At 38.8% G+C, this 23,679-nt stretch overlaps 1 protein-coding gene across 1 annotated transcript in view; it reads right to left on the bottom strand.

Moving 5' to 3' along the window:
* Nucleotides 1–23,679, bottom strand: part of TENM2 (teneurin transmembrane protein 2) — a 1,404,789-nt gene that overhangs the window by 112,394 nt on the left and 1,268,716 nt on the right. Inside the window, exons 14-16 of the mRNA XM_040344668.1 lie at nucleotides 19,460–19,670; nucleotides 12,032–12,151; nucleotides 3,507–3,768 (exon numbers count right to left, since the gene is read on the bottom strand). Coding sequence (XP_040200602.1) covers nucleotides 3,507–3,768; nucleotides 12,032–12,151; nucleotides 19,460–19,670 — 593 coding nt within the window. The remainder of the gene's footprint in view (nucleotides 1–3,506; nucleotides 3,769–12,031; nucleotides 12,152–19,459; nucleotides 19,671–23,679) is intronic.

The raw sequence follows: 23,679 nt of genomic DNA, 5'->3' as shown, positions 1-23,679 counted from the left end.
ATAATGTTTTTTTTCCTTCTCTGCAGTTTCTTAAAGTGAAATTCTATCTTTTTACCTATCAGACTTATACTTAATACTTAAGTCCTATGCGGCTTTTCAATTAGATCATTATATCCAATTCTTCTAACATATATTATTATTATTATTATACAGGATTTATATAGCGCCAACAGTTTGCGCAGCGCTTATATACAATATAATTTAGCCACAATCGCATGTTCCTTACTGTAATTGAAGACGTTTAAAAAAAATAAATTCTCTCGGGGTAAGCCAGTGCCATATTAAGTGATGTTCTCCGTGTCTGTAGTAGGAAATACTTCCGACCTTTGCTTAAATCTCACGCATGAGCAGTCATTTCTTAGCCAATCCTCCTTCTAGTTTCAGAGACCAACCATGTAGTCTTGTGGTATTGGAGCACAGTGCCGTTGGGAGCGGATATGGCAGTCACGGCACACTGCTCAATTGATTGATAGCACAAAGAGCGTGCCGTGAATCGGGGGAGAGATGCACATGTGCGGGCAACGTCATTACCGATAACGGGACGAATTTCCAGCAAACCGAGCAAGTAAGTTGACATCTGATGACAGCGACCAATAGTGCTTTTTATGCATTTTTTTGGGCTTAAGTGATGGGAGAGGGTTTACAACCTCTTTAACGAAAACTGTTTATAACAAAGAACAAATCGGGAGAAAAAGGACCTAGATGGTAACTGTGTGAGAACCTGAATTAAATGATTGTAGCCCTTCCTTCAAAACATGATATTATAAGAGATATGAAAACAAATACGCGACTTGGTAAGAATCAAGATTCTAATCTTTCATGTACATATTCAGCTGAAGCAGTTGAAGCATTTAGTTAAAATTAAATTTAAAACAATATTTTTTTTTTTTGCTGAATACATATATTTAACCACTTGCTGCCGGCCGTACGACCGTACGCAGTGTGGATCCCAATTGCCGGGAGGCCGTCTATATAGGGGCTCCAGCCTCCAGCCACTGGGGGGCGCGCGTGTGCCCGCCGCATCACTGAGATGCCGATGCGCGTGCCTGGCGGCCGCAATGTCCGCCAGGCACCCGCGATCGGCGGTTACACAGACAAGGACATGGATCTGTGTGTGTAAACAAACAGATCCACGTCCTCTCAGGGAGAGAGGAGACCGATGCTGTGTCCCTTGTACATAGGGACACAGATCGGTCACCTCACCCAGTCAGTCCCCTTCCCCCACAGTTAGAAACACTATGCAGGGTACACATTTAACCCCTTCCTCGCCCCCTAGTGTTAACCCCTTCCCTACCAGTCACATTTATACAGTAATTAGTGCATATTTATAGCACTGATCGCAGTATAAATGTGAATGGTGCCAAAAATGTGTCAAAAGTGTCCGATGTGTCTGCCATAATGTCGCAGTTTCAATAAAAATCGCAGATCGCCGCCACTAGTAAAAAAATTAAAATAAAAAAAAATAATAATTCTGGCCCCTATTTTGTAGGCGCTATGGGCCAGATTCATGTACAATTCCGGCGGCGTAACGTATCCCGTTTACGTTACACCGTTACAGTTTTCAGCGTAAGTGCTTGATTCACAAAGCACTTGCCTGTAAACTTGCGGCAGCGTAAAGCTGTCCGGCGCAAGCCCGCCTAATTCAAATGGGGCGTGTACCATTTAAATTAGACGTGTTCCCGCGCCGAACGTACTGCGCATGCTCCGTTTTGAAATTTCTCACCGTGCTTTGCGCGCAATGACGTCGCCCCAACGTAATATTTTGAACGGCGACGTGCGTTACGTCCTTTCGTATTCCCGGACGACTTAGGCAAAATTTTTTTTTTTAAATTCGACGAGGGAATGACGCCCATACTTTAACATGGGCTGTCTATTTTTACACCACCTAAATAGCAGCCGTAACTTTGCGACGGGAAAAGCCGACTAGCGACGACGTAAGAGAATGCAACGAACGCGCGTACCTTCGTGGATCGCCGTAAACAGCTAATTTGCATACCCAACGCGGAAAACTATGCAAACTCCACCCAGCGGGCGCCAAAGTATTGCATCCTAAGATCCGAAGGCGTACGAAGCCGTACGCCTGTCGGATCTTAGCCAAATGCCGTCGTATCTTTGTTTGAGAATTCCAAATAAAGATACGACGCAGCAAATTTGAAAGTACGCCGGAGTATCAGCAGATACTTCTTCTCTGAATCTGGCCCTATAACTTTTGCGCAAACCAGTCGCTAATTGCGATTTTTTTTTACCAAAAATATGTAGAAGAATACGTATCGGCCTAGACTGAGAAAAGAGAAAAAAAACGTTTTTTTAAAAAATTAATGTACACACAAAATGGCAGCTTCTGCACACAGACACTGACTCCCTGCTGCATGAGATGAATGAAATAGGTAAAATATGGCTTCAGCTCCCTTTCTTCACCTGTAGAGAACTCTTCAGGTGTGTTTTGCCCTTTTCAGGGCTTAATTATAGAAGTTTAAAAAGGGAAAAACATGTCTGAGAAGTTCTCTACAATTGGAGAACAGGAGCTGAAGCCATCTTCCACCCATTTCATGTACACTCATGCAAACAGGGAGTCAGTGTCGGTGTGTCGGTGTGCAGGCCATTTTGTTTAAGTCTACTGGAACCTGACAAGCTGATCCTGCCTGTCTTTTGCCAGCCTATCCACATGCTGATACAATTTTGGGGGGGGGGGATTTGAGCTGTACTATCTTCACAGTTTTGGGCTACATGTGTAATGCACAATGCTTGTTCCAAACAAAAAGGAGTAAGGGGAAAAGAAATGTTTAGGAGCTCACAGAGGATTAATATTAGGCAGAAAAAAACACAGTTAGAATTTATTTCATGAAAAATAGATTAAATTCCCATTTGTTAGCGAATGAAATTATTTAACCTGAACTAACCCATACATGAAGGGGCCAGTACTTCATTAAAGTTAACCACTATGTTATGCATATAAAATAACTTATTTAAAAGTACATATAGTTTATTTTCTGTATAAGAACTAAAACACTTTCTGATGTACTTCTAATTTTGGCAACTAAGACTAACCTTGCTATAACCTTATTTTCACATAATAAAAATCACAACAGTTGAATTATTCCTCCAGGAAATATATTTTTCAAAAAAGTTGTACAAAGTTGTGAGATTCTGGAGTTCACTTTGTAATGTATAAATGATAAACCTGAATTACAAAAGAATACAATGTTGTTCTTATTATCTGTGTATGACTTTTTGTACTAACCCTTAGCAATTTAAGATGTAACATACCTTTGGAAAATACAGTTCTGTGGAGACTACATTGTTTTGCAAACCCATAGATGAACCTCTGCATTTCAAGTGAAATAAACAGGAACGCAGTCTTGTGATCCCTTTGAAACCATAAAAATAACTACTCTGAAATGGTAATTTGTTTGTTAAGTATGCGGATGTGCATTATCATTGAGTATTACTTATTTTTTCTTAATGCTTTTATGTGTGTGCATAAAGGATTGTTTCATGCTGAATACCTGTGTTTCTGGAACAATAGGATTCCTTCTTGGGGAAGAGCTGAAGAAGGTGGAGAAGGGAGAAGAGATTATAACTGGATCAGGCCTCACAAAACCACTTAAATCACAGCTAGGGATGGTATTTTCCTCTGTCTTCATTGCCAGAGTATCCATAGCATAAAAGCTGTTCCATGGAAGCCAAACCGTCCTTTCTTGGTTCATGAAAGGAGCTCTCTCAAAGTGAAGTGTCAGGGATGCTCCACCATTAGCTATTAAATCAAACCTAGAAAGACACATGACATACATTAAAACATATTATATTTATACTGTGTATAATATATATATATATATATATATATATATATATATATATATATATATATATATATATATATATATATATATATATATATATATATATATATATATATATATATATATATATATATAAATCATTACCATATGTGGCGTTTAATTGAGACATTCAACAAAAACTCGTGGTTGGTCATTAGACTGAAAATCTTACATCAAAATCTTGGCAAGTTTTTACCACTGAATTCTTGCAAATGAATAGACATTCAACTACATATGCAACATATGCTAAACTACTACATTGTAGATTAATGCACCCTAAACTACATGTTGCAGGCATACAACTCCCACAAAGTCCAGTGTCTCTGGAATCATCAGTTGCTAAGACTAATAAAAATCAACAAGATAAAAGTAAAGCATATACTGATGAGTAAGAGAAGTTGATATTTAAACAGCTTCATTAGTTTAACAAACCTGAATTATTGATACATTGACAATCCATATTTTCCAAGTAGCTTTGAGTGGCAAGTCAACAAGGACCATGCACCTACTGCATACTTTACACGTTACACCTCTGATAAATACACCTTAAATGACAGTCATCTTATGCCTATTAGGCATGACTTTGGAAGTTTCATTTGACAAAGGATATGTTCCTGTCCTTACTGATAACAACCAAACTAGAGTTTACGAACTTAAACTTCCCAGACATACTATGTGAATTAGAAAACCTCCTGTGTACACCAACAATTATGTGATGTAGTTAAAATGCATAGTATTGTTTTGAGATATAATTCTTTACATCAGTGGTAGTTAACTGCAAAAATGATACAGAGCCTCAAGCTTAGAGGGCCACACAATAGCAGAACATTTTTGCATCTCAGCACCCAGAACTTTGCAACTACTGCATCTTTTGAAGTGTATCGTATTTCACACTGAAGTTGGAGTATAGTAACCCCCAGCATTGGTGTCAGAGAGTGCAATAACAATGCCCCTGGTGTCAGTACAATGAATCCCCCCACATTGTTGTCAGTGGCAATCTCCCCTGCATTTGTGGCCAGTTGCAGTGATATTTACCCCCCTCCTCACATTGGGATTCACAGTGAAAGTTAACCCACGTCCCTCATTCCCATGTATTGTTTACTGGCAGTGAAAGTTAACTCCCTACTTCACGTGTATTTTGGACTGGCAGTGAAAGCTAACCCCTTTTTCCCCTGTATTGTGGATTAGCAGTGAAAGTTAATTCCCCCACCCCGTGTTGTGGACTGGATGTGAAAGTTAACCCCCCTCCTCCCCCTTTATCGTGGACTGGCAGTGATGATTACCCTTCCTTCCCCTGTATTCTAACTCAATTTTGAACCCTATAGGCTAAGACTGGGAAGCCATTTAAGTTCATGTGCGTGTAAAGGCAGATGTCCCAATACTTTTGGTAATATAGTGTGTGTCTATATATAGATATATCTCTATCTATCTATCTATCTATCTATCTATCTATAATACTGTATATATATATATATATATATATATATATATATATATATATATATATATATATATATATATATATATATATATATATATATATATATATAGATAGATAGATAGATAGATAGATAGATATATAGATAGATAGATAGAGAGATAGATAAATAGATAGATAGATATACATATAGATATATGTATATCTATAAATCTGGAAGTTATCTTAAAGCATACGGTGTGGTTTGGAAAACATATATAATTAGGTGTTCCCAGCAATTCACAAGATGTCTCTAGAAGTGATGCATGTTCTTCCAACATGTAACTTTTTTATTAACTCTATTAGAACCTAATAAAACTGCCTTTCCAACTTTCTAATTCTTCCTTACATTCTTAATGAGCTTAATAGTAGTCACATGTTAGAATAACATGCAGAGCTCCTCTCTCTTATATAAATGGTCTGTGATTATCTGACTTAATAGTGGTGTTTCCTTCACAGTTGATGTTACAAAGACAATTCACATTATATCCTTAATCCCTACTGTGCCCAAATGGGCACTTTTTTTGCTAGTTAATAGATGTTGTACTTGACTCACCATTTGCAATGTTATAATTATATTTTATAAATGCACGACAGATGTCGTTGCGGACTAACTTTTAAAACTGCATGCACCCAGGCTGTTATCCTGACTTCATTACCTAGTAATAATGATCTGAAATACGCATGAATAACAAGAGGTCAAGACTGGCTGCATACCTATTTCAGGTTAGAGACTTAGGTCCAGATTCTCGTAGATCGTTGTATCTTTGCGCGGGCGTAACGTATCCGATTTACGTTATGCCTCCGTAACTTACCCGGGCAAGTGCTGTAATCTCAAAGCACTTGCTCTGTAAGTTGCGGCGGCGTAGCGTAAATAGGCCGGCGTAAGCCCGCCTAATTCAAATTTGGAACAGGGGGCGTGTTTTATGTAAATAACTTGTGACCCGACGTGATTGACGTTTTTCACAAAAGGCGCATGCGCCATCCGTGGAATATCCCAGTGTGCATTGCTCCAAAGTACGTCGCAAGGACGTATTGGTTTTGACGTGAACGTAAATGACGTCCAGCCCCATTCACGGACGACTTACGCAAACGACATAAAATATTTAAAATTCGACGTGGGAACGACGGCCATACTTAACATTGGTACGCTGCATGTACGCCACCATATAGCAGGGGTAACTTTACGCCGGGAAAAGCCTAACGTAAACGGCGTATCTGTATTGCGTCGGCCGGACGTACGTTCGTGAATTTACGTATCTAGCTGATTTACATATTTCTAAGCGTAAATCAGCGTACACGCCCCTAGCGGCCAGCGTAAATATGCAGTTAAGATCAGACGGCGTAAGAGACTTACGCTGGTCGGATCTAACACAAATCTATGCGTAACTGATTCTAAGAATCAGGCACATAGATACGACGGCACAACTCAGAGATACGACGGCGTATCTGGAGATACGCCGTCGTATCTCATTTGTGAATCTGGGCATTACTATGTAGTGACGTCAAGATAATGATGAAAAACTTGCACCTTTAAAAAAAGTCAGCAATAACAAGGCTCATATTCATGTTTTTACAAGCTTCCTTTAATATATTATTAGACACATGATCAATGTAATTTGGCTATATCCACAGGCATGAGCTTGTTGCCCAATCCAGCATGTTATGATATGAGTTATATGACCTTATGTTATGTATGTATTGTTGCCTTATGGTTTTATGTCCATTAACAGCTGTATATGAAATTGCAATTTGATATACAGGTAGAAGGAAATATATTTAAAGTATTGAGTGCTGTGTATTTCTTACGGTAATTAGCTACAACTTCAAAGGGTGGCCTTTTGTTTTCCTGTTTACATCGCACATGGGCTGTAAACAAAAGCCTGCTGTGACTCATCAAATCAGGCTATACCCAATATATATTTACTAGGTACAGTGACCAATTAGGGAGAATTATATTAGCCACCTTACAGAAAGCAGGGGGGGGTATATAATGCTTTGTGGGCAAGCTAAGCTCTCTTCATAACGGGGAACAGAGAGCAGCCACCATGGGCTGACCTGAAGTTACTAGGTAATATACGGTAACTCTATACTTGTATCTTATATTGTATTGTAAATATGGGCGTTGTGGGTAATTTGTAAATACCATGTAAGCCAGGGGACCTACCCTGTACATTGTGTTGTAAATACTGTCTGGTGCGTAATTTGTATATATTATGTAACCGTATCAATAAATGACTATTGCTGATTGAACTACCTCTTTTGTACAAGATCTCTCAGAGCTAGATATGTGTATGTCCACACGACTACAATGATTGAGATTTATGCACATAATCACAAGACTATTCAACAGTGTGTTCCAGTTCCTGCCAATATCCAGCAACAAGCACAGGCCACAATCAACAACCTGATCAACTCTATGCGAAGGAGATGTGCTGTACTGCATGAGGCAAATGGCAGTCACACCAGATACTGATTGTTTTTTGGACCCCCGATCCCCCCAATACAGTAAAACTGCACATTTTCGAGTGGCCTTTTATTGTGGCCAGCCTAAGGCACACCTGTGTAATAATCATGCTGTCTAATCAGCATCTTGATATGCCACACCTGTGAGGTGGATGGAATATCTTGGCAAAGGAGAAGTGCTCACTAACACAGATTTAGACAGATTTGTGAACAACTATTAAGAGAAATAGGCCTTTTGTGTACACAGAAAAAGTTGAAGATCTTTAAGTATAGCTTACGATAAATAGGGGCAAACACAAAAGTGTTGCATTTATAATTTTGCTCAGTGTATATATATACACGGTATATACTCTAGGCTGGTGGTTTTAGGGCCACATACAGCCCCCTTGCTCCTTCTTTGCAACCCTCAGTGATTTAAGGATAAAAGGATAAGAAATTAAGGCAGCTTAACACTTCAGTAATTTTTTTATAGATTAAATATGGTAAATTGCAAATTTTTACTCTAATATTAAGGAGCCATGTCACAATATTGCAGGCAAAGCAAACAAAGATGTAAATGGTATTGAGCCCAAAGCCAAAAATGTAATACAGTAAACAAGATTTTATACAATCCTTCAATGTGGTGGCTGCATTCGTTTTTTTTTTTTTCCCTCTCTATTTTACCTTGGAATTCTGGAAAGTAACCCACCTCCTGTATTAGAGTGTGGCCACTCTGGAGGAAGGAGCACAGAAGCATATTAGGACAGTTAACGTGATTGTAAAGTCTTGTTTTTTCCCCCTATAAAAATAACAAACATGTTATACTTACCTCATCTGTTGCAGTGGATTTGCACAGGACAGCCTGGATCCTCCTCTTCTTGGGTTCCTCTTCTGTGATCCTGGCCCCTCCCTCCTGTTCAGTGCCCCTACAGCAAACAGCTTGCTATGGGGCACCCGAGCCAAGTCACAGTTCCCTGTGTCCATTCAGACACGGAGCCCTGACCCAGCCCCACCCCCTCTCTATCATGTTTGGCTAGCTGACTTTGACAGCAGCAGCCAATGGTGCTGCTGTTCTGTCTCAGTCAATCAGGAAGGAGAATCTCGGACGGCTGAGACACTTGTGTAAATCGCTGGACAGAGAGGGACCTCAAGTAAGTGCTAGGGGGTTGAGGGGGGCTGCTGCACACAGAAGGCTTTTTATCTTAATGCATAGAATGCATTACGATAAAACAACTTCTAACTTCATAATCCCTTTAATTCAGGGGAAGGGTAGCAGATAAAAATATTATTATATATAATGAATACACTAACAAACTGAAGCCAAACTCTGGCTGAGGCCTCGTACACACGACCGAGAAACTCGGCGGGTGAAACACATCGTTTTGCTCATCAAGTTCCTTGTTAGGCTGTAGAGGATCTCGGCGAGTCAAATTTCTCCATTGCCGTCGAGGAAAAAGAAGACATGCTCTCTTTTTGGCTCGACGAGATCCTCAACAGTTTCCTCCTCGAAAAGTGTAGACACGACCGGTTTCCACGGCAAAAAAAAAAACCCAGCAAGTTTCTTGCTGGTTTTTGCCAAGAAACTCGGTCGTGTGTACGAGGCCTTACACTGCAGTTACACAAGCAGATACAACAATAGTTTTTTCCATTTCTTGATAAAGGTTTTACATATGTAAATAAAAGCTGATCTTTGTAAACACCCATGTCAGTGGTAAATTGTTTATCACAACACTCTAAGGCCTCGTACACACGATAGGATCGCCAGAGGACAAAGGTCTGAAGGACCGTTTTCATCAGTCCAAACTGATCGTGTGTGGGCCCCATAGGTTATTTAACCTTTGGTCAAAAAAATGAGAAGTTGCTTTCAAATTTAACCGATGGACGCCTAACCTATAGGTCAAAACCGATCGTTAGTATGCAAAAGCATCGGTTAAAAACCTGCGCATGCTCAGAATCAAGTTGACGCATGCTTGGAAGCATTGAACTTCATTTTTTTCAGCACGTTGTTGTGTTTTACGTCACCGCGTTCTGACACGATCGATTTTTTAACTGATGGTGTGTACGCACGACGGACCATCAGTCAGCTTCATCGGTTAACCGATGACAACGATACTTCAGACCGTTCTCATCAGATGGAGTGATCGTGTGTACGAGGCTTAACTGCTACATTTGCAATAGCAACAGACTTACTGGCTGGATTACCAAATGAAAATAAAGGAAATAAAGCTTACAAAAAAAAAAAAATGCAGTCACCACATATAAGTATTGGTATACTGAAATATAATAAATGTTTGCTTTTGGGTTTAATGTCATTTTAGTTATTTAAAATGCTTACTTTCCCATTCATTTGTTTTATCCACCTGCAATGTGCCACTGAACTTGCTAGCACATTTTACTACTTCAGGTTCTAGTTAATTTCCTAGTACAGCTCCACTCCTCATTTCATATTTGGGCGTGCATAGTTATTATCTGTGTAGGCCCAGCCTCTCTGTCCTTTCCCTCACTTCCCTATACAACGTTCTGTGTAGAAGCCAAGGTAGGAAGAACAGAGAATAATTCAGAGTGTCATTTGAGTGACAGCTTTGGGTCTACTCTAAGATGTTGGATGCTGCAGCCTGAGGCCTCGTACACACGACAGAGTTTCTCGGCAGAATTTGGCGAGAAACTCGGTCAGAGCCGGATTCTGCCGAGAAACTCTGTCGTGTGTACACTTTCGCCCCCCGGAGCCGCCGAGGAACTCGTCGAGAAAATAGAGAACATGTTCTCTATTTTCTCATTGTTCTATGGGAGCTCTCGGCCCGCCGAGCTCCTCGGCGGCTTCAGGGCTGAACTGGCCGAGGAACTCGATGTGTTTGGCACGTCGAGTTCCTCGGCCGTGTGTACGAGGCCTTAGGGCTTTTGGAAGTTTACACAAGGGGGGGCTTTAACAGATAGATAACAAGCAGAAATATTTTAGATGTGCATATAATCTTATAGGAAGATTGTTGTTGAAATGACTGGTCTGGTGACCGGGTTTTAGTTATTAAGCGCCATAATTTTTTTCAGGAATTAAGTACAGTATATGTGGCCCTTAATAGACACAATGTGGCCCCTTAATAGTTTAATTATCTCAATTTGTCCCACTGTTCACTCTGAGTTTGACATGCTTGTTTTAGAGCAATATATACAGAGATTATTCAAATTGTTATAAAATTATTATATTTACACATTATTAATTGTGCACCAAAATAATATTACTACATTTGAATCCACCTATCTCATTTACCATATATTGCTTGATATAAATTTACTTTCCCTATTGGACTGCTACAGAGAGACATCTTCTTTTCCAAAGCGGGTAGCAGTCCTTCTCTGCAGCACGCTGGTGGGAAACGGTATATTTTACTCTGGCTGTAGTTGCGTTCTTAAAAAAAAGATTTTCCGCCACTTTTGTTTTGCTACACAAATAATTTGTTAAGCTGGTTTGAAACATACAAACATTAGGAGCCGGTTCACACAGGGGCGACTCGTCAGGCTCTTCAGCCGCCTGACAAGTCGCGTCCCGTTCTGTACAATGGAACTGTTCTAATAGGAGCGACTCAAGTCGCTCCGACTTAGAAAAAGGTTCCTGTACTACTTTGGGGGTGACTGCAAGGCGACTTCCATTGACTTCAATACAGAAGTAATTTTTGCAAGTCGCCTCTGAAGTCGTCTGCAGATTGCCTTGCCGAGTCACGCGGCAAGTCGTGCCGCCCCAGTGTGAACCAGCTCTAAAAGATTTGCACCTTTTCTGAACTGGTTACAGAAAATGGATGGCCCAAACATAAAACAACATTTTCCATATAAATCAGATAAACTTTCCTTGTTGAAAATCCTATGAAATTGAAACTAGAGAATAAAAAATATTTTTCCATTGCTAAATCTGTAATATCACTACATTCTTTAAAATGCAGTCTAGTAAATGTACTTTTATTTGAACTACAAAATAAGAGATTTTAGATTGTGAATGTTTTTCTCAATAAAAGAAAAACTGCATTTCAGTGGTTTCAATGGTATTATGTATTGTAGTGGGCTCAGTTCACTAGAAAATGTACATATACTGTCTATATTGTTAATATATACCATATATATTATATATTGTACCGTATATATTAATAATAGAGACCTACAGTATTTAAGATGTAGTGTGCCTGTTGGATATAAAACCTTTAACTGTTTTGTTACATCAATACTGAGAATAAAACTCTCTCAAAGTCACATTTCAAAAGCTATGAAAGTGGAGGATACTTACGTGCCATCTTGACGTGTTATGGTATAGCCATATTTTGGATTTTTCACAAAAGATACATTGACGCCAACCAATGGTGTTCCATCTGTGGTCATAACTTGTCCTCTTATTAGTGAGACAAGGCTGGAAAAAATAAGACTATTAGTACTTCATTATAAGAAATAACAAAACATTTGCTGCATTTTATATTTATATACACCTTGAACATTTTAATGTCAAACTGCTTTAGCACGGCCTAGAACATATTGCATTTATTTATGATAGGCACAAGTTATACTTGATCTTTCATTTAAAAACTAAAATAACCCAAAAAGTTTAACTCAATCAACCTGTTGCAATTTAAATTAGATATCTGAAATATAAAAGACCGGAATATACTGTAAACTATACATTTTAAAGCGGAGTTCCACCCAGGAAAACAACATTTGGCCAAAAGTCCTACAAAAATAAAATTTATACTCACCCGAAATACCTGTTGCTATGCGGAAGTCCGTAATCTGCCTCTTCGGCACCGCGGTGTGTTTTCTTCTTCTCCTTCTCCTAGTGAATGGGGCGCGCTGCTTTCTGGGAACTGTGTGTGTTCTCAGAGAGCAGCCGCCCATTCACAAGCCGGCACGAGACTCACACAGGCGTAGTCGGAAATGGGCAGTGAAGCCGTAAGGCTTCACTGCCTGTTTCCCCTAGTGTGAATGGCGGCGCGGGACCTGCATCAGTCGTGGGATCGGCATCGGGGGGCCATCAGCGCGGGCAAGTAGGACAAGGTAAGTGTCCTTATTAAAAGTCAGCAGCTACACTGTTAGTAGCTGCTGACTTTTAAAAAAAAAAAAATTGTGGGTGGAATCCCGCTTTAAAGGGCAGTTTTAGTAATAATGGAAAGCCATGTACATCAAAATAACTTGCAACATAAACTGATATGCATTTTTACTTATTTCATAGTCATACTGCAGATCCTTCTTCAGTATGACAATGTGCAGAACTGGTAGAAGTGGACAACTTCTGCTGCTCAGTTGCCAAAATATTATGCAGATCACATAGGTTGGATGTTTGGATGATCCAACTGCATGATCTCTTTGCTATAATTCCCAACTTTGTTCTTTCCCCCCTTGGAATTCTGAGTTTCTGCCCACCACATTTTATCTTTTACTGTTGTTGTATCCATTATAAAACAAAAATAATGAATACAGGGATAGTGAATTAATCCACCAAAATCTAAAATATCACTTCTATTGGACTGACCCTTTAGTCATCAGTGATAAACTGTACATTACAAATTATGGTCAGCCTTGCCACTTATGTGACTTAGTTTATAGAAGTCAAGAATCCATCTTGAACATTTGGCAGTAGGGTCATTGAATTGGAACAAGTATACAACATGTGTAGTTGGAGTAGAGTTAGAACTCCTGATATGCATACTTGCTCCAAGTCAGTGACTAAGGAAGTAAGGAAGGCAGATAGTCAGCATGGTGGACAGGCAACCATCATTTTGGAAGCAGGTTACCAATGTCATATTTATCTAAAATTAGTTTTCCATTAAAGTGTCTGTGGCCAAGTGGTTTTTTGATGTGTTCATGTTGTGTGGAATGGATAGATCCCCTGTCAGTTATGTACACTCTATATTTGTCCTGGATGTTCTGGATAATTTTAACCTAAAAAGTATGGGAAAATCAAAAGTTTTGAGTTGTCATCAGAATAGGAATGGAGAGTAAATTTTACAGTGGGGACACCTTTTTGACAAAAATGTAAGAGGATACTTTCCTGTATTTTGAAGAAATTGCATCTCTGTACAAGATGTAAAGGGAAATTTCCCTAATTGTACACAGACATCAAATACGTATTTGGCTTTAGTTTTAACCCCTTCCCGATGAAACAAAAATGTTTTGCCTACATGTAAACTTTAACACCACACAGGACAAATCGGTAAAGGAAAGACTAGAAATCATAAACATGATTCTCAGTTGGAAATTGTGAACCTGTCTCAACTAGCAGCTCCAAATTCAAGTATGAACAATTAAAATGATAATAATAATAATGATACAGAAGGGGCAGTTTCAAAGTAAAGGTCACTGCTTTTATATGATGCAGGATATAACTCATTAAGTAGCTATAATGTGCCTTAGTTACCAACAGTATTCAGGAAAAAGGTCTCTGTTTTCAAACCAGGATTTCTTTAGTAATTGTTTATAAAAGGAAAATAATGGAAAGGGCTTGCAGCCATTGCAAATTACCAGGAAGATAGCTCTCTAGCCATACAGTATGTAACCACTTAAAAAAAAAATATTCTGTATAAACAGTGATTCCTGACACTGAAACCTCCTAAACTAGCTATCAGGCTTAGTACAAATGGAACACTATAAAGCATGATTTAATATAGATTATAAAAAAAAAATACTTGTCACAGGCCTGTGAATCAATCCCATACATTTAGCGCATTATTCTGTTATACCATTACATATTTTCTATTAGTGAAAACCACAGATGAAAAACGAGTGTTCTCTTGGCATATTTGTCTTAATTGAAAGTACAGAAATATGTTTATAACTGTAGTAATGAAGAAGTTTGGTCTGCTTTAATTCACACCTACATAGGAATATTTTATCACCCTTTAATTGCTCAGCTCATTGTTAAATTTCTCTTTATTCTATTTCCTCACAAAATGATCCAATGCAGTTTTCTCTTGAGAAATGAAAGAAATTGAAAAAAAAATATTCTTTAGCAAGTTAACTAGAGGTTGATGATGAAGAAAAGTGTGGTGCTAAGTTACTACTATCTTTAACAGGTCACAATGTTCTCTACAGTCCTGACCTTGGACGTTAGACTGACAGTTCAAAACTTTCTTTAGGCTGTGTCATAACCTCAAATAAAGGAAACAAAACCACCTGACTCAGAAACATAAATACCTTATTAGCTAAGCAATAATTATAATGATATATTGATCAACATGATAACACTATTACTTATTGACTTATCTTTGTGTTCTTTGTAACAACAGTGTAAATAAGAACAGAGGGCCAGATTCACAGACATTTGCGTTACGCAGCGGCGGCGTAACGTATCCCATTTACGTTACACCACCGCAAGTTTACAGCATAAGTGCCTGATTCACAAAGCTCTTACCTGTAAACTTGCGGCGGTGTAACGTAAATGCGCTCGGTGCAAGCCCGCCTAATTCAAATTGGGTGGGCACCATTTAAATTAGGCGCATTCCCGCGCCGAACGTACTGTGCATGCTCCGTCGGGAAAATTTCCCGACGTGCATCGCGCTAAATGACGTCATTGGTTTAGACGTTAACGTAAATGGCGTCCAGCGCCATTCACAGATGACTTACGCAAACAACGTGATTTTTCAAATTTCGACGCAGGAACGACGGCCATACTTAACATTGGCTAGTCCACCTAGAGGGCAGCCTTAGTTTTACGCGGCGTATCTCGACAGAAACAACGTAAAGTTAGAGCGACGGGTAACGCGGACGTTCGTGAATCGCCGTAACTAGTCATTTGCATATTCTACGCCGACCGCAATGGAATCGCCACCTAGCGGCCGGCCTAGAATTGCATCCTAAGATCCGACGGTGTAAGTCAATTACACCTGTCGGATCTTAGGGCTATCTATGCGGAACTGATTCTATGAATCAGCCGCATAGATACGACAAGCGTATCTCAGAGATACGATGGTGTATAAGGAGATACGCCGTCGTATCTTTTCTGTGAATCTGGCCCAAAATATATACAGAGGCAAAGTACTTTTTTTTTATTACCTTTTTACCTTCTTTGCACTGCAAGTTTCAGACATTCAAAATTATCTGAATAAAAATCACTATTCATTGTAATTGTATTTATTTGAATTTGGTTAGCAAACATTACTGAGACTTAAAAATGCTTTCATTGGGATTAGCAATAAACACGATATTGCCAGTTAGCTGTGTGTTTGTTTTCACCTAGAAAATACAACATCTTAAATAATAGACAACATGTTCTATGGTTCATGATCTATGGTACATGGTTTTTATAGATTTTACCTCCACCTAGGATCCCCAATCTGGCCACAAAATGTATGGCACGTGTGTATTGTATAATGTACTGTATATACAGTACAGACCAAAAGTTTGGACACACCTTCTCATTCAAAGAGTTTTCTTTATTTTCATGACTATGAAAATTGTAGATTCACACTGAAGGCTTCAAAACTATGAATTAACACATGTGGAATTATACATAACAAAAAAGTGTGAAACAAATGAAAATATATTTCATATTTTAGGTTCTTCAAAGTAGCCACCTTTTGCTTTAATTACTGTTTTGCACACTCTTGGCATTCTCTTGATGAGCTTCAAGAGGTATTCACCTGGCGCAGCACCCCATCACTCTCCTTCTTGGTCAAATAGCCCTTACACAGCCTGGAGGTGTGTTTGGGGTCATTGTCCTGTTGAAAAATAAATGATGGTCCAACTAAACGCAAACCGGATGGAATAGCATGCCGCTGCAAGATGCTGTGGTAGCCATGCTGGTTCAGTATGCCTTCAATTTTGAATAAATCCCCAACAGTGTCACCAGCAAAGCACCCCCACACCATCACACCTCCTCCTCCGTGGGAACCAGGCATGTAGAGTCCATCCGTTCACCTTTTCTGCGTCGCACAAAAACACGGGGGTTGGAACCAAAGATCTCAAGTTTGGACTCATCAGACCAAAGCACAGATTTCCACTGGTCTTATGTCCATTCCTTGTGTTCTTTAGCCCAAACAATTCTCTTCTGCTTGTTGCCTTTCTTTAGCAGTGGTTTCCTAGCAGATATTCTATCATGAAGGCCTGATTCACACAGTCTTCTCTTAACAGTTCTAGAGATGTCTGCTGCAAAAGGTGGCTACTTTGAAGAACCTAGAATATGAAATATATTTTCAGTTGTTTCACACTTTTTTGTTATGTATAATTCCACATGTGTTAATTCATAGTTTTGATGCCTTCAGTGTTAATCTACAATTTTCATAGTCATGAAAATAAAGAAAACTCTTTGAATGAGAAGATGTGTCCAAACTTTTGGTCTGTACACTACAGATTCCTAACACTCTCGGAGAACTGGTTTCTGTTATGATGACCTATCTTATGAAAGTACCTCCAAAAAAAATGTATACACTAAATCTGTAATTCTTTTAGTATATTTACTACATACTCCTCCTTGAACAGTAATGTTCTAGGGAATAATATACAGTATGTGGGATGGCTTTTGGGAAAGTGAATCCCTATCCTTAAGGAAAGAACAAGGTGCCAAGTGCTTCAAAGATAGACATAAATCAGCCAGCCAGTGTCTTGGTACTTGAAACTGAGTACCAAGAATTTGATTGGTTGCTACAAGTTGATCCAAGAGTAATACTCAAAAGACTGCTTAACTCCCCCTTCTATATTAAACATTATAAAAACAGATTCACCGCAAACGGTGGCTGTGTTTATCTCTAAAAAAAGAAAAAATACCTCATTGTTTCCAGCAGGCAGCAACTGTTTTCTTTCTACAGATCTGCCTAAAATCTTTGTGACCTATCCTAAGTTTTTACTTTGCAAAGGATGTTTTATAAATAAGGATGTAAATAAATATGTATATACTGTATACATTTATATATTTCACTTACATTAATGCATAGTCTGAAAAAGCCTAAAAAAGAAAACTAAGAGAGCCACTACATGTAATGATTGGTAAGCTGCAATATATAAAATTTTTGTTTTTGGGTTTAATACCGCTTTAAAAATTTAGATGTTATCAAGTAAATGAAAGATCAAAAATAGGATGCAATGACAACTTTACAATACTATGTATAAACATATGTAATCAATGGCGTATTAACCTCCCTGGCGGTATGATTCCTTCTGGTTTTAGGTGCTGAAAGCGGTACAATTATTTTGCAAGGAAATTGGGCGTTTTAAATTGTAGGCCTGTAATTCTTAGGAATAACTCACTTAAATCTGTCCAAACAAGAGTCTAGTAGACATCCCGGGTATGATAAAATTTGAAAAACAAAATCATAAATTATAATATAATAAATAACTATAAATAATTATAACAAATAATAATGTAATTGTAATAAAAATTATTCAATAATGTAATCAACTCAAAATCACTGAAATTTGCTCAGTTGCAGAATTGTCGCTGTCATTACTTTTATTTTTTTATGACGAATTTCCCCACAAATCGATATCGCACAATTCTACAAGTGATTATAATTTATTATCACTGTTTTCTAGCTGCTCTAAAACCATTTTTGACATAAAGGGACACTTTTGGTTGCTATGGACAATCTACAGTTTGCAGGCAGAAAGAACAGTTTTTTTTATATAAAAGAACATGTAGGGCACTGGGCAGACCACTAGGGAAAAAGGGTGTGTGTATTTTTTACATACAGTACTGTAATCTATAAGATTACAGTATACTGTATGTAAGGTGTTTGTTTACTTTTTTGAATTTGGCGCCATTCTCCGCCCCGTGCGTCGCAACGTCGCAGGGAACGGAGATCGGCGGCACACAGAGGCACTGTGTGAATCGAGCGAGGACCCACTCGCTCACACAGCGGGGAGGCATGGTAAGTAACTTGTGCCTGTGGACACTGCGAGGCGAGCCCGAGTCTGGCTCAGGGTTACCGAACGCAGCACAAAATTCTCAGCCCGAGCCAGACTCGTGAATACCGCTAGGCAGGTTAAAAGAAGAGCAGTGGTCCTCCTGTTCCCTTTCTTCTCTCAATAAGTAACTGCTGACACATATGATCTTTTAGCTGTCTTTTAAGAGAACATTTTCCCCATCAGTCTCAAATATAACATTCCCTGACTATCAATGTAAGGGGCATTCTCAATGACCACCAATATAGGGGAAAAAAAATATTCCCACTCACCACTAATGTCACAGGTATTCTTAATCGTAGTTATCACAAATGTAAGGGGGCATGCTTTCTTTCCTTTCCTACAAATGTCAGGGGGCCTTTCTTCCATTGGTTATCAATGTAAAATTATACTTTTTCACTGACCACTAAAGTAAGGGGTCATGTCGCCGCTGACCATCAATGTAGGGGCCACCTCTCTAATGACTATAAATGTTTGGGGAATTTCTCCAACCACCAATGTAACGTGCATAATGTTTCTTTTTTGGACATTGAAATTATTTGCTATGCTTTTTGATTATTACTGAAAATACTTTTACTATCTAACAGAGGAGCAGTTAAAAAATGACGCACCCTGTGCACCAAATATGATAGATTCACCACTTGCAGTACATTTTTCAACTTAAAATAAAATTAAAAAAAACAAGCAAAATGTAAAACGCATGTGAATATTGCTTTTAGTATTTGCTATTTACAGTATTTCTTTTTGAAGAAACCACCACAGCTGGTAAATTAATCTTCTTTTAAACACACACATGATCCTCCAAATCCATAATAATCTTTCTATTTTGTACCTGCTGTTGAATGGATTATCTCCAGGAATTATGTGCGTACTGTCTTTTCCAACCAGGAGTTTGATGCGGTCATAAAACGACTTTACTGCTGGTGAGCCTGACTGGCTTTGCTGGATGATATCAAGAGGATCACGCGATCCACGGCAAAGTAAACTTGACTGGCAAGTTGTTTGAAGGCAACAGTCCGGGTCCAGACAATCCACAAGTCCATCTAAATGGCATAAAGAGATATGCATATTAAAAAATCATTAAATTGATATACTGTACAAAAAGCACAGTCAACTGGATCTACCAACAAGAATCAGCCGGAACCTGATTTACTATAGTTTGAAGGAAGGTGATGTTAAGCTGTAAACATGTCAAACATTCAATCACAGGCAGAAAGAGAAAAACAAAAGGGATTCTGTTGGACCCTAATCACAAGCAGAGGGAGAATTTGAAAGACTCAGCGTTTTTGCAGGCTGGTGGACATTTGCGGTGTTTTAATAAATCAGTCCCTTTTTTCAACTTTATCAGGACCACATGTATTGTATGTACACTTCCACATAGATTTTCAGCTGCTGTTGTGTTATATTTTTATATTGGCTAAGGCTTGCATGGAATAACTACAATTTCTAAATTGTACTTCTTAAAGAAATTACGTGTCTTAAAGAAAATTGATTCAGGGCAAAGCAACGGGTTTGCATTATTCTCTCACTCCATTACAACACATGCTTACCATTTATTTTCTCCTCAGCTACATTCAGTAACAGTGTAAAAAAATGAAAATGCCCAGCATTTTTTGGATTTGGAAGGCCATGTGACTAACTCCATGGGACAGCGCTGAGCCAATCGAGGCTCTCACATGGGGAAGCCTTAGCCTTGTGTGAACTATAACTCCCAAGAATTGTAGCTCAAGCAAGACTATGATCTATTCTTCTTAACTGAACAGAGCAACAGGAGAGTAAAAGGAAGGTAAGTATGGAGGAATAAGTTAACCTATACATGTTTCTTTGCCCTGTATGGGTAAAGCACATGTTTATTTTAAAAAGGCATGGGTTCACTTTCACTTTCACTACCAAAATAAATTTTACTTTTTGCATAAAACAGCACTCCTGTCATATACACCAATGTACAGATTAATACTACAATGTATAAGATGGTCTGATCTGGAAAAGACCATGCACAGAGCCATGTTGAGACCTTATACTCCAAGTCAGAGATAACATTTAAGAAGCTAAAACTTCAAGTTTTCTACTGTTACTCGTTTTACAAGGGGCATGGTCGGGTTAAGTTGCTAAAGACTGTGTACTTTGCAAGTGCAGTTGAACTAATTTTCCCTAGAGCTTGGTGAATGTGGTAAAGCTCTGCCGATTACCATCATTCAATCAGGTGCAAGCTTATGAAATCTTAAAGAGGAAGTAAACCCTGATGGGTGTTACTTCCTCTTTGTTTTTGTTTCCCTGTAAAGGTAAAGCATAATGGACTACTATGCATCACATAGTAGCCCATTATGTGACACTTACCTGCAGGAGAAGCCCGCAATGTCACTGTCTTCCTCGCTAGTAGCGAGCGGACATTTTTCACCCCTCTTCTTCCGGGGCCGCAAACTGTGACTGTCCAGAGTCGCGTGAGGTTGCGTGAGCCACCTTTTACAGCATGACCCAAGATAGAAACAGCACAGCGTGCCCTTTCTAACTCTGGAACATGCGCAGGAGAAATCACCATATGGCGATTTGCAAATATCTCCTAGACCAGTGTTTCTCAGCTCCAGTCCTCAAGGCGCCCCAACAGTTCATGTTTTCAGGATTTCCCTCAGCTGTTGTAATTACTAAGGCAGTGAAACTGATTAAATCACCTCTGCAAAATGATGGAAATCCTGAAAACATGACCTGTTGGGGCGCCTTGAGGACTGGAGTTGAGAAACACTGTCCTAGACCGTGCAGGTCTGGGAGATATTTCAAACACCTACAGGTAAGCCTTAATCTAGGCTTACATGTAGGCTAAAGTGGTTGTAAAGGGTTTACAACCACTTTAAAACAGTTTTTTCCCATCGACACAGGCCCAAAGCTCATTAACATAAGTACTTACACTAGCAAGGGTAAATACTTCCAATACAACCTCCCTTTTTTTGCAGCACATTTTTTTCAGTTTACCAAGTGTGTGTTCACAATCTTTACCAAAATACACTTTTTTCACAACTGTACAAAACTTCTGTTTCAAAGATCATGTTACTGCTCTTCCATGTACACCAACTACCAGTTAAAATTCATAATAAAGGTGATGGACAATGGTTGCCATGCAGTCTCCCAAGGATGGAGTATGCAAAAACGGCATTCAGATTTCAGCATGTCACTTCTTTATTAAATGTGTTTAATTTCTTTATGCCAATTGTCATACTGTAAGTTAACCAGGAACTGTTTTGTACTTTGATCAATGTTCTTTTGTAAGTCAGCTTCCAGCAGCTGCATATAACCAGCCACGCTGACAATACCAAACTCTCATATCTATGTCCTGCTGTGTTGCTTTAATTCTAGGGCAGATCAGAAGTTCTCATCAACAAATCCCTTATTACCAAATTAGGGAAATTAAAAGAGAGGCACAATCATTGTCATGAAAATTGTATATCATGCTCTTGGAGCCCATAATTAAAATTAGGATATTCTTGCCACTGGCAGAGCAATCATTTAAACATTCTGACTATGTAATTGTTTGTTTCTTTGTCTTTGTCAGGCTAAGGAATCTATTTAAAAAAAAAGGTCGGATTTTTTTTTTTAAGGGAACTATTGATTGATTCTTTCACTTATTTTTAAAGCTGCTCTGAGTAATTTGTTTACTTTTATCATATTTCAACAAAAGTAAAAATAATTTAAAGAAATATATTCTATAACTAAATTTTGCCAATAAATACAATTCTTGTGCTGGAAATTTTATGGAAAATGTCATGTGCTGCAAGAATGAGCTGTGGTTTCTGAATCTTCACATTAAGTGGCCAAATTTTCTCATGCTGTGTCACTGCTTAGTCCTCACGGCAGAATGACATTCTCCTCATCAGCTCTGGGCAATATGTAAAGGTTGTGCTGCAAAATCAGGCAATAACCACGTACCAGGTTTTACTCTTCCCAAAAAAATGAACTACACATCTTATATAGAATGAAGAGGAAAGAAGCAAGCAATGGACAAAACAGATGTGAGAACATGCATAGATAATAGCAAGACTCTACTAAAACCACTTCTTGTAGGACAAATGCCATCCTTAACCTCTCATAGCCTATCATTTTTCAGTGGATGGAAACCAAAGAAGTAACTTGAATTAAAGCAACTCTGTTGCCTACTAAAAAAAAGGAGTCCTTGCAAAAGACGTTATGCTTGCTCTCGTAAATGTCATCTAATAGGGCCAGACAGAGAGAATGTACAATTGGAGTTTATAGTGTATGGCAAGTTGAAAAGTGTGTTTGGTTGCAGAAGAATCTCATGCGGCATTGGTAATATTATTAGGCTTTTTTTTTTACAAGAAGCGTTCTTTGAATTTTTTTTAGGAGACCACAGTTGCTTTAACCACTTCCCTACCATTGTAAAATGACGTCAGCGGGAACTTTTCCTCCTTCAGACTTGACGTCATATGACGTCCTTGTATTCCCGGCCGCTAGTGTCCGATATGTCCGCCGCAATGTCACGGTCACAATAAAAATCGCAGATCGCCGCCATTACTAGTAAAAAATAAAAATAAAAAATAAATCCATAATTCTATTCCCTATTTTTTAGACGCTAGAACTTTTGCGCAAACCGATCAAATACGCTTATTGAGATTTTTTGACCAAAAATATGTAGAAGAATACGTATCGGTCTAAACTGAGGAAAAAAAACGTTTTTTTTTTTAATTATTATATTTAATAAATCAAAAAGTAAAAGATCAGGGCCCGGATTCAAAAATAATTGCCTATCTTTAGGCGTAAAATACGACGATGTTCGGACGTTTCCGACGTCCATACCTAACATGACTTGGCCCTGCTTTATGAGGGGTAAAGTTACGCCGGTCGGACGCCTTACGTAAACAGCGTATTTTAATACGCTGGGCGCAAGTCTGTTCGTGAATCGACGTATCTAGCTCATTTGCATATTCAACGCGGAAATCAACGGAAGCGGCCAGCGTTAATATGCACCCCAAGATACGACGGTGTAGGAGACTTACGCCGCTCGTATCTTGGCCAAATCTATGCGTAACTGATTCTAAGAATCAG

Source organism: Rana temporaria, chromosome 3, assembly GCF_905171775.1.
Source record: "Rana temporaria chromosome 3, aRanTem1.1, whole genome shotgun sequence".
Lineage (NCBI taxonomy): Eukaryota > Metazoa > Chordata > Amphibia > Anura > Ranidae > Rana > Rana temporaria.
The sequence above is the reverse complement of the archived record's forward strand: the minus strand, read 5'-3'. Positions and strand labels throughout refer to the sequence as shown.